General features: G+C 38.5%; 1 protein-coding gene across 2 annotated transcripts; it reads right to left on the bottom strand.

The window, feature by feature from the left end:
• Nucleotides 1–3115: 3115 nt before the first annotated feature.
• On the bottom strand, nt 3116–12509 carry hmgb1a (high mobility group box 1a). Of its 2 annotated transcripts, XM_088320517.1 has the most exons (5): nt 12375–12509; nt 9500–9675; nt 6338–6483; nt 6089–6263; nt 3116–4621 (listed from the first exon to the last, which is right to left on the bottom strand). In XM_088320517.1, the coding sequence occupies exons 2-5, from the start codon at nt 9644–9646 to the stop codon at nt 4475–4477; spliced, it is 615 nt and encodes a 204-aa protein (XP_088176643.1). In that variant the 5' UTR covers nt 9647–9675; nt 12375–12509; the 3' UTR covers nt 3116–4474. The 2 variants fall into 2 exon arrangements, with proteins under 2 accessions (XP_088176643.1, XP_088176644.1); XM_088320518.1 differs by lacking the exon at nt 12375–12509 and having other exon boundaries at nt 9500–9750.
• Nucleotides 12510–12545: the final 36 nt, after the last annotated feature.

Genomic DNA, 12545 nt, shown 5'->3' with positions numbered 1-12545 from the left:
TAGCACTTATTTTGAAAGAACGACTGCTCCACGTTTCGGTCACTTCACTATTTTCACCGCGTACATTCCTTCACATTGGTACGTCAGTTCTCGTCACTTAAACCATTCTTTTTTCACGACCATTCATTGATTTGTCACTTTTTTAACATATTTTCACTTTTTTTCAAATATCTCTGTCGATTTCGTATGTTTTCGACTGATATCAAGGGGGAAAACGAACATAACTTTTATCAGACTCGCACTAGAAGTCATTCTTACTATAGAATAGCAGCGTCTAGTGGAATTATATGGTCATTGCAGGGCACAGTTTAACTACAAATGTCGTTTTTTAGGTGTCCTTAAAAGTTGAAAGTTAAATATTTTCTCTATTAGGTATGTGTTAACAATGCCAAACTAAGTTCAAAGAGCCCTTATGCTTTTTTTTCCACTAAGCCTATCTGCTTGTATATTCCTTTTATCAGAGCTGTTTGGGGTGGAACACATTAAGTTTAAGGAATAGGGGCAGGGGGGCGTGCTAGGGAGTGACGTCATGCTCGTCCAAGCAGGTTTAAAAAAAAATATATATATATTTCCATTTATCAGAGTGTCACAGGGGTCTCCAACCCTTTTCCAAGCTGAGAGCTACTTTTTTTTACTAATAAGCAAAACGTTTCCTGTTTGATATGCATTTCTAAAATAACTTATCATGTTATTACTATGTTACTATGTTATTACACGTTACTTTTGGGAGGTGGGGTTAAATAGACACAGTCAACCACTAAAAACACTTTTTTACAAGAAAATCACAATGACCTACCACTGGTGAGCCATTTTCAGAACAGGTCCGCATGCACACCAGCAGTCTTTAGGGGGCACCTGGATGCCAGCGGGCACCAAGAGACCCCTGGTGTATTATGAAAATGGTGAAAGTAAGAAAAGGCCTGTTTTTAGCACGCAAATTCCCAAAAAGATGGAAAGAAAGAGGAGTACTTGCACAAGCATCACGAATGAACCAAGGCTGCAATGGTGACACGAGCCAGGAGATGGCAGGGGAGTAACAAAGTTTCAAATTCCGTACAGCTTTTTTATATAATTTTAGTGGCATTTTGCAGAGTAGCACACATACCAACCTTTCTATTATAATAATTGGTAATTGTTAATGTAATTTACACGCGGAGTACAATCCGTCTCCAAAATATTTAATAGCAACATCTGCTTGTTTAAATCCGGAAGTGGCAAACTTTTACAAAAATGTAAATTTAACTGTTTATTCATGCACAGCCTTTGTGCCGTGAACTCAAACACTAGTTCGAGACTAGTGTTTTGAGTGTGGTTGTTAATATTTGAAAAAGCTATTTTTTCTTCTTTATTTAAAAATCTGTAAGCACTTTTAAGGGAAGAAAGGCGGTAGCCCAATGTGTAAAGCGGTTGTGTTGGTATGCAATGTTCCCTCTAGTCTGCGAGTTGCGCCCTGCTCAGACCGTCTCAGCGCCCAAGGAAATCCATCCTGCGCAAAAAAATCATAATTGTGAAAATATTTCACTACCAAATTCGGCCAAAATTACAGTGCATGCAGGCAAAAACACTGCAGGTTCCCTCTGCAGTGTTTTAAGTGTGGTCTTTTGAAGTCAATGTCAGCATGAGATTGAGTAAATGAAAACAAGCGTGAAAATGTGCTCGAGTTATAGAGAAAGGAAAATGAAAGGGGTTGGATGTTGGAGTTTTGCTTTTAAAAAAGTTGTCGCATTTTTTTTTATCATTTACATTAAAATACAAAAAGACAAATGTGGTTTACCTTCGGGGCTACGTCAATGTTGCAGTGCAAATGTCCGACTTTTTTAGAGAAGCTGCTTTTATGCCACTTTCGGCAACCAAACAGCTCTTCAGGTTGTTTTGGTTGCTTTCATCCATATATCACCAATTATTATGTACAAAATGACATAAAAAAGGGGGAAAATACAGCAAAAAATAGATCAACTTGAGGTAGGAAACAAAAGAAAAAAGCAAGGGGGTAGTAAAAAGCTAGGAAAAAATAGATTAAGAAAGTAAATTAAATAAAAAGGAAAATAAAAGACAAAAAAGGGAAAGAGTAAAATACGCAAAATAAGAAAAAAAAGGCGTGAAAACTTACGAGTTTTAAATTCAACCTCATTCAGTATTCTCTTTCATTCTGATGAATAATAATTATTATAATTTGCTAATGAATTGAATATAACAGTCAATCTTTTGGACAAAATTGTACTCCACTAAAAAAAGTTTGCATAAATGCATATTGTTGTGCAACCAACTAAATAAAACCACAAAAATCAAGTATTATGTAACAAAAGATGCATAAATCTCATGTAGTTGTAAAAACTAAAAAGAACTGCTGGAAAGCCAGCAGAATGTAACTTGATTTGATGTCAGGTTTTGGACGTTTCCTCATGATTTGGTTGCCACACTTGGGATTGATGCTACTTACCTTTATTCAAAGTGACTCTCACAGACTTTGTGTGATAGCTCAGACCCGTGGACACTTAGAGGGAACCTTGTTGGTAGGTATGGAGTTATTATATCTCAATTTTAGTCTAAACTTGTCATGAACCGGAACAGGATCAGGACCCAAATGCGTGACGTTTCTCACACAAGCCTTTTATTTTACGTAAATGGGGAGTCATGCACGTTAGGCAGCAGTCTGGCGTGGAATGATAGGAAGCCAGAGGCCGACGAGATCGATATCAATTGCCCGAGCAGATATCGGACAGATGGGGTTGACCCCAGACAGGACGGGGCAGACAGGCTTGATATCAGAACAGGATATCGAAAATAAACAGGACAAACTAGACAGGAACGAAACTGGAAACCGATATCAAACACGACAACAATTCCGGACAGGAAATACCAACAGGAAACAGGACCTAGTCAGAACCCACGTCTTGCGGGGCAGAGGTTCGTTGACGGACTGACAAAGGAAGAGTGAAAGCACTGAGCTTAAATCGACGGAAAGCCAATCTGTCAATGAGCCGCAGCTGGCGCCACACGTGCGGGGCCAATTGGGCGCCATGGCAACCGTGACAATACTATAACATGCAACCTTTACAAATACCCTTCCAATAAACTATGCAAAAAGCATAAGATCACAAAAATAACACGCTACTTATTAAAAAAAATGTTTATTGACATCAGAAGCAATTTAAACTTTAACAATAAACGAGGCTTCCCCCCAAATTTCTTCTCGTGCTGCTATGACAGTGGTACGTAAAGATCAGTAAATTGATGGCGATAAAACACAAAAACACTGAGAAGATCTAACATTTTTTTTTCTTTTTATGTGCTGTGCACGTCTAGCTAGGCTAAATACTGTAAGCCCTCGGAACCCCCGGGTGAGGATTTAGAGGAGAGAGACAAAGAAGACACGGACACCAGACGTGTGTAGTGTTAACTATACAAAACAGGAGAAACAAACTGTACAGCATAAAAACAAGTGATATACACAGCTTTTTTTTCTTCATTTTTTAAGTTTGCCCCCAACCCATTTGCCCCTTGGAAGCAACTAATGATTTGCTCAGTGTTTCCCATACCATAGACAGATTCTGGCGGGCCACCGGGGTTTAATTGGTCCCACCAGAGTCTCACAAACTTGTATAATCAAAAAATGGGATCATTATTTTAGATATACCATATTTAATGGTCTATAACATGCACTTGTGTATTAGGCGCACCCCTAATTTTTTCAAAACCTTGTCTCACTTATTCTCAGTTCACACTTTACTGTTGGATGCAACAGGAATTAAACCCGGGTCCCAGCGGTGAGCGCACCGAATTCTAACCGCTGGACCACAGGTGGACATGACGACATGCGAAAAGGCAGTCGATTTGATCTCACCACGCTATTTTTAGTCACTGTACCAGAGACAAATGTTAACTTCCTTTTCGTGGACAATATGTCTGTATTATTTGTGATTGCAACATCCTTTGCTGTCTGGTAATCCTGAAAGGGGGATGCTACACGTGCAGTCCCTTCTCAAGGTTTCTTCATTTTCCTCATGTTGAGATTTGAGTTTTTCCTTGCCCTCATGTTGGTTCCAGATCAGGGGATGATGTAATAATAGTCTGTGTAATAACCTGTGCAGCCCTTTGAGACTCTTTGTGATTAAGGGCGTCACAAATAAAAATGACTTGACTTGTGTGTCACATGTTACAGTGACAATACATTTGTCACTTACAATGCTTATAAATAGAAGAGTAGAATAGCGAGGGAACACGTCGATCATAGATCTAGCCTCTCGATTTTGCTCGAAAAATCCACGAGATCAATGAGGTTGAATTTAAAATGTACACATTTTTTTTCAAACGGGGGACCGTTGTAACCCCGGACCGCCCTAGACCGTCCACCCGCCAGGGTCTCAGAAAATTCTATGGGAAACACTGTTTGCCTTTATAAGTGAAGTGTGTACACGGGGCGCCCGGAAATGCTTTACAAACAATTAACAACGCCGCCCGTCGACCGACCAAATTACTCGTCGTCATCGTCGTCGTCTTCTTCGTCCTCATCTTCGTCTTCGTCCTCGTCGTCGTCCTCGTCTTTTTCCGCTTTAGCTGCAGCTTTAGCAGCCGGGGCACCGGCGCCAACTTTTCCCTTGGCGCGGTATGCCGCCACGTCCTAGAACAAACACAGTGCATTCATACATATTTAGTCTTGATGTTTATATATTTTTTTCCTGTTCCCAAATTCTTGTTGGGATTTTTTTGTCTGTTAGAAAAATACAAAAATAATCAAATTCTTGACGCATAGTATTTAAAAAAATGCATGTTTTTAAGGATAGTGGGATGTTTGGACGCGTTCTAAGGGATGGGCAGGGCACCCGTATGATGCGGCAGGGGTAAACCAGTGAAAGCTGTCGGGCCATGCTGTGTGTTGTGTCCCCCTGATACAAGTGATATGGCCGCTTTCTTATGTCCTGTTTCATCTGGAGGGACGAAAGCATGACCAACTTGGGTGCCGAGGTGCTTAACTTGTAGGTAGGTAGGTAAGTAAGTAGATAGATAAATGTTTTTATCATAGTTCATGTATTTTTGATTATTATTTAAATCAATATTGTTTTTTTTTTAATGAATGACGTTTTTGTCAAACACTAGGTGACACTCAATAATACACACTGTCCCTTTAAGAGTCTAGCTGAGCGAGGACTGGTACCACCCTGTATGGGTGTTCCGAATGAGTAACCAATATTGACTTCCTTTTAAGCAATTGCCTGAAAAAGTCAATTGCCATTAAACAAAATCAATACTAGCGGGAAATGTTGAGTTTCAGTCTGCGAAAAAAGCGTAATAAAACATGGGGGGATTCTAATAGGGGGGGGGCACTGAAAATCTTTGGCTTATCCTACTCCCTGTGGTCAAATGTTCATGTATAATATTAATTAATGTAACGTTTTTTTTTGTATGTGCAAATATTTTATTGTTCTCTTTTCTTTTTGTTTTGTTCAATTCCCGGCTTCTCCGTGCTATATGTGGAAGTGTCCTTGGGCAAGACACTGAATCCCTAATGGTCCCAAAAGCAGGTAGGCGCCTTGCATGGCTGACTCCCTATCGTTGTGTGTGTGTGAGAATGGGTAAGTGTGAAGCACATTGTAAAGCGCTTTGGGAGGTCTTCATTGATTTGAAAAGCGCTATATAAATGCATTTACCATTTAAACTAGGAGATCAATCATTTTAGAGGGGAAGGGAGAGTTGATTTTCTACTTTTTCTTTCTTTTTTCTCCTGCTCATCTGTCCTTTCATTTTTTCTTTAATTTTCTATTTTGCTCTTCTTTGTTTTTCTCCTGTTTCCTTTTCTTCTTCTGTGTTTCTCTTTCCTTCCATTTTTTGTTTTCCTTGATTGTTTTCTTTCACATTTGCATTCAAGATGCGTGTGCAAATACTTGCATTTCTTGGACGCGCGCCAATAAACTCTTATTTTTTCATTTTTAATCAAACACGTTTCTGTTTTTCTTCTTTTAAAGCATGGTCCATCGAGTCAGACTGCTGAGAAACTTGGCAACAATTCCAAGCATTTACAAGCACGTTTCAAACCTAGAAGATTGAAATTCGAGCATTTCAAGCACCCCATGTATCCAAACAGTTTTACCTTCTCGTATTTTTCCTTCAGTTTCGCCGCCTTCTTCTCGAAGGGCTGCTTGTTCTCGGGGGAGGTTCCGTTCCACATCTCGCCGAGCTTCTTGGCCACATCCCCGATAGTCATGCCGGGTGTCTCACCCTTCACTTTGGGACGATACTCGGAGCAAAAGATGAAAAAGGCGGACCTGGGACAAAAAAAAGAGTGGTTTGTTAAGATTCTCTCGTTGAATGGAATCCTGGAGGGTGCTGCTGGACTCACGGGGGCCTCTTTGGGGCGTTGGGGTCCTTGAACTTCTTCTTCTTACCCCCACGGGCTGGTGTGTAGTTCATCATCTCCCGCTCATATCGAACTTTATCCTGCTTAGCGAGGTCCTCAAATTTGCCCTTCTCCTTGCCTGACATTGTCTGCCGTATAGATGAGAGACATACTTTAGTCATTTCAAATACTACTAAGAACTTCTCGGTCAAATTGACCCGAGGAACCTAAACCTTAAGTGTGTTGGCAACCCAAGTAGTTCTAGGAAAATGGTAGTTATGAGCACAAAGCCTTTTGTAGAATCCCCAAGTTAAACATATACTTTAAGTGGGCAATTTAAATATTAAAAATCTATTGGATTTAGAGAACTTACAGATTTTGAAGCTTTGTCATTTTAGAGCACCATTTTAGTTTGCAGTTTGTCGAAAAAACTGCAATACTAATTGATTCCTCTAAACGGCAGTCTTTGTTTAAAGATGCACTGGGCATTGATTGGACTGCCCATTTAAACCAAGGGCACAATATAGAGGAGTAAATTTGTACAATGCTTGATTATTTTATCTTTTAATTTGCTTTTTTGATTCCATAGAAAATGCATATTTCATAAATTGCTATAAACAGGCGTAATAGACTATGGAAGATGCATAGTATTTACTAGCTCAGTGTTTGCCAAATATTGATAAATAATACCCATTTGTTTTTTTTTTTGTTTTTACTTTCAAGAGTTTTTTTTACATGTTTATCCTGAAGTTCCGTTCTAAATATCCATTACGTTCTCATCTATGACAATAAATACTCTTACTATATTACTATATTATAATATTGATATTTGAAACTGTACTGAGTCAAATTCACCCAGGCAGTTTAAAACAAAGACTCCTAAATATGTTGAAGGCAAAAGTCCTGAGTAAAGCTAACAAAGGGAGGAAAAGAAAAATCTGAGTCCCCAAAAAAATGATACAATGAAATATTTATATATATTGGGTTATACAAGTAACAGCATTAAGTTAATTCAGACAAAACACACTCTAGTCAAAGTGACCCATTGAATTATATAGATTAATAATGTTATTTGCCTTATTTTTTTCCGTAAAAATGTACAAAAAAAACCTGTGTCAAAATGACCCAAAAAGTTGGGTCACAAATGGGACGACCCAATACTCGGGTCAATTCGACCCACATTTCTTTTTACACAAGCAACACAATTGTTCAGGTTGTTCTAACCAAAATGACTTGAGACTGTTAGTACTGTTAGTATAAAATTAACTTTTTACAGAATTCTCTTGTGCAAAAAACTAAAATACTACTCTAACTTCTGTAGAAACGGGATGTTGCGTCAAATCAGCCAGGTACCGGATCAATCCATTTTTTTAACCAAGATAGGTTATTTCGACCAAACAGTTTTTAGAGTGTGTACGTATTCTCAGTAGATTTTAACTATGTAGAACAGGGTTCCCTAACGTGGTGCCCATGGGCACCAGGGTGCCTCCTTAGGTGAGCCTCACCAATGTTGGGTCATTGTATTTTCTAGTAAAATGATTTTTTAGGGATTCACTGATTCTCTTTAACCATACTTCCAATAAGTAACCTGGTAATAACATAGTAACAACATAATAATAACATCATAAGTTGTTATGTTCGGAATTCATATCAAACTGGTTGCAATTTGCGCCAATTAGTAACAAAGAGTGTCTCTCGGATTGAAAAGGGTTGGAGACACCTCGTAAAAGGATACTTGAAATTTGGCTAAATAAATCAATGTTTCGAAATCTCGGGCCTCCCATTTCATTGTTTTTAATTGTCTTATGAAAATACATTCGTCTTGACTATGTATTGAAAAATGTATTTTCGTATTTTCTTGAATCTTATTTTGAAAATACGCTGTCACTCACTGTTTTTCATTATACTACTGTTTTGATGCAGTTACAACTTAGGGCAGTCTACAAGCACGACTTTGTAAACATTTGCTTATTTTTCTCTTAGGTTTTTATTAAATGTTTATTCTGGAGGGCATTCTCTAATCTCTTTGTAAAAACGTTCACTACGTTGCCAATAATGGCCAGTCTAATTCTTGGTTCAAACTGACCCGATAGAAAGGAGAATTATTACTATAATATCAAGTGGGTTTTTCCGGATCCTTACTCATCCTGGCTTCAAACTAAATCAAATAAATAAAATCATTTTAAAAATGCAATCCGAAAAGAGCAAATAAAATTGGCAGCAATGTCAAGCATTTACAAACACGTCACCCAAAATTAGAGCACTTTTCAATCTTTGAAAATGCTTTACTAAAATTCAAGCATTTTCAAAGATTTCAAGCAACCGTACGAACCCCCGTTTTTTTTTTTTGCAGAAACAGTCTGCGAGTTTTGTTGCCCATCGGAAAGGAGGTCACAGCAAAACCACGATGACACTCGTAATTTAGCTAAAACAGCCTGCAGTCCAACTGACCTAGCTATATAAACCAATGTTTATAAATCCGATACCGCTCATTTCATTGATATTAATTGTTTTGTTAAACATTAATACATTTATATATACCCTGCGATTGGCTGGCAACCAGTTCAGGGTGTCCCCTGCCCACTGCTTGCTGGAATGGGCTCCAGCACCCCCGCGACCCTACTGATGATAAGCGGTGCAGCTAATGAGATGAGACATTTATTTATATATATATATATATATCATGACTATGTATTTAAAAATGAATATTTATATTAATTCTTAACTCTTATTTTTGGTAATATGTTGTCAGAATGAACTTTATCATTATTGTGTTCCATTTTAGTTGGCAAAGTATACATACAGTGAAAAAAAATATGTAGAGAAAAATTCACCTCTCATACAAACTAATCACATTTATAATAAAAAAATATACACAACTGGGATATTGCACTGATCTGCTGATGCACTGAAAACTTAGGCCAGTCTCCAAGAATTACCTTGTAAATCCTATTTTCTCTTTTAAGTCGTTTATTACACGTTTATCCTGGAGTGCATCGTTTAATCTTGTTATAAATAATGTTCACGACGTTATTAATGATCATTTCTAACTTTGGTTCAAACCTCCCCGCTATAAATGAGTTATTACTATAATATCTAGTGCGCTTATTATGCAGCAGGAAAAAAGAATTGCGAGGACTTAAGGGGGAGTTTCAACAACGTTACCTTCCATCTCTCGGAGCATTTCTTGGAGAACTCCGCAAAGTTAACTGAAGCTTCGGGATGCTTCTTCTTGTGCTCCTCCCTGCAGGTCTGCACGAAATAGGCATAAGAGGACATCTTGCCCCTGGGCTTTGCCGGATCTTTCCTCATCCTGGCTTGGAAATCACCTCAACAAAAAACTGCAAAACGAAAAAAAAACTATTAAAAGCGAGGCGATTGCGTCCTTACTTTCCCCCCCAACGATCGAATTTCGACGCGACGACTGTTATGACTATGCGATTTATGTATTTACTGATGAGGGCTCGCGTGTTCGTTATGGACAAAGCGCGTAAATTACACTTACTTTGTGATGCTGGCGATTACCTGGCGTTGACGAGGGAGGCGACGATGGGAACATGAATAAAATGTGTTGTGCGCGTGTTAAAGGGACAGTGTGTAATATTTCACCCTATTGTGTACGGTGTCGTGGAACCGAAAACGAGTGCCAAAAAGTTTTTGCAAATAAAAAAGGAAAATGTAAAAGAAATAATGTAAAAGGAAAATGTAAAAGAAATAATGTAAAAAGGAAGAGAGAGAGAAAAAAAAGGTTAAATAAATAAAAAAGGGGGGCAGAAATAGAAAAGAAAAAATTTAGAAAAAGTGAAAAAAAAAGAAAACAAGGGAATGGGTAAAAGAAAAAAGAAAGAAATAGAAACAAAATTGAAAAATAGAAACAAGGAAAACTAACTACAATAATGGCGAAAATAAAGAGGGGGAACAGCAGAACCATTTTTTAATAATATTTTTTTAATTGTGAGAAAATAATTTAAATAAAAACAAAACACAGGTCAGCTCCCTCTAGAGGAGGATCATTTAATGTCAAATAAACGCAAATTTTTCATCAGCTAATTATTTTTAATTTCTTCAAAATAAATGCACGTTTACATGATAGTTCATCTATTTGTGTTTATTTAAATGAATACTGTTGTATTTTTACCCACCAGGAGGCGCTAAATAGTGATTAAAAATACATTATTTACATAAAAATAAAACAATATTGATTCAAATCATAAACAAAAATGCATAAACTATCATATAAATGTGCAGTTTTAAATACTCTTTTGTGGAGAAATTTGTATTTATTTGACATAAGTTGATGATCTCCTACATATTTTGTCGGACAGAACATAATTCTGTCTCATTTCTTCTTCTTCTTTGCTCTTTTCTTTATCGTCTTTCTTCAATTTCTTTTTACCCCAACTTTTTTTTCCCATTTCTCGCCTTTTACTGTCCTTGTTTTTTTCCTCCTTTTCTTCATTATTTTCCTGGATTTTTTAAAAAACTTTTTTTCTCCTATTCATCCATCTTTTCTTTTTTCTGTTTTGCTCTTTGTTTTTCTCCTTTGTGATTCTTGTTTCTTCCATTTTCTGTTTTCCTTTAATTTTTTCTTTCACATTGTCATTCATGATGCGTGTGCTAGTCCCTGCATTATTAAACTCTTCGTTTTTATTTTTCTTCATTTAAAGCGTGGTCCATCGAGTCAGACTGTTGAGAAACTTGGCAACAATTTCAAGCATTTACGAGCACGTTTCAAACCTTGAAAACACAAGATTAAAATTCGAGCATAATCAAGGACACAAGTACCCAAAAGTAACCTGTCAAAACATGTAGCTGTCAAATGTTACATACTGTCCCTTTAAAAAAATACACAGATCACACTTTCAAATGTTTTTATTGCAAAAACAGTGTCCCACAAACTGGATTTTTTTTTTTTGCGAAAAAAAATAATTTCTATTCAAAATGTTTTAATTGTGCAAATGATTGTTAAATGTTCCCGGGAAAAGTTGCGAGAAACAATTGGAGAGTTTTGTCTCCTGTCGGAAAAGGAGGTCACAAGCAAAACAACAACGACGGCAATATTTCTTCTTCCATTTTGTGAGAATGGCCTCGTTATGAAAGAAAGTGCCCCTCAAATGTCTCCTTGTGGCCCGTCGAAAGCTTCCAGGGTCCCGCGGAAAGCTCCGGCGAGCTCCTCGACGTCTTCCCGGTGCTGTTCCGTTGCTTCCAGCCGCCTTCCATTGGTTTGCATTGGGTCGCCTTTAAACAGATGAGCGAGGCTCCTAATGGCCGCTCTCGTCTTCATGGAGAGAATATGGCTCCCTTCTCTTTGTGTCAGTGGCGGAGGGGGCAGGAGGCGCGTCTGGATTCGGACGCCCGTAGAAAAGCCCCGCAACGCCGCACAAACCCCCGCGAGGCGGCGTTGGGACCACCAGGGTCTCGTCTACTGTTTGCCGCCCTCGGGCGCCTCCCTCGCGGGTAGCGCGGGGGAGAAAAGCCGCTCGGAAAAAGTTGCTCTTCGTGCGTTAGATTTGCCTTGTTTCCTATGCGAATACAGTCAGCCATTACAGTAAAGCGCAGCTTCTTCTGAGACTCGTTTTTTTTATTTATTCCAACACGTTTTAAATCAGATCGAACCCCACAAAACACCAGAATCCCTCCTCTCTTTTTTCTTTATTTTCTTGACTTTCCTAACGTTTTCCACCGTTACCGTTTTCCGCGCCGCAACCATTGTCAAGATGTTCTCCGATTTTTTCCACACGATCACCGCAAACTACCCCGACTCCATTTTGTGCGAACCTCATGAGAAAAATACTCCAAATTCTTTGATTGAATCAAATCTGTGATTTAATCCGGAGATTTCCCCACGCGAATATTTGTATTTGTTCACTATTCCCACGACCACTGTTTAACCTTCGGTTCCATTTGTTGCCTTTTTCTGCCATTTTGACACGATCAAAAAACGATCGGCGATTAAAAGTGGGGATTCCGTGAAGTATTTCTTGTGGTTCCGGTCCACGTCATCTAAAAATATGAAATTCTCGCCATTTGTTTTACTTACCGAACGACTGTGACTCGGCTCTCAATGCACGGCAATGGCTGTTGTATGAGGGGATACGCAGCGTCTTCACTCCTCCGTTCTCTAACATTACTCTCGATGGAGCTCGCTCGCCATTGGTTGGAGCGCTCACTAGCGCGCTCCCAATTGGTCCTAGCATTTTCATTGTCCTAA

The sequence above is a fragment of the Urocampus carinirostris genome, chromosome 17 (genome assembly GCF_059441175.1).
Source record: "Urocampus carinirostris isolate Australia breed hairy pipefish chromosome 17, RoL_Ucar_1.0, whole genome shotgun sequence".
NCBI classification, from domain to species: domain Eukaryota; kingdom Metazoa; phylum Chordata; class Actinopteri; order Syngnathiformes; family Syngnathidae; genus Urocampus; species Urocampus carinirostris.
The sequence above is the reverse complement of the archived record's forward strand: the minus strand, read 5'-3'. Positions and strand labels throughout refer to the sequence as shown.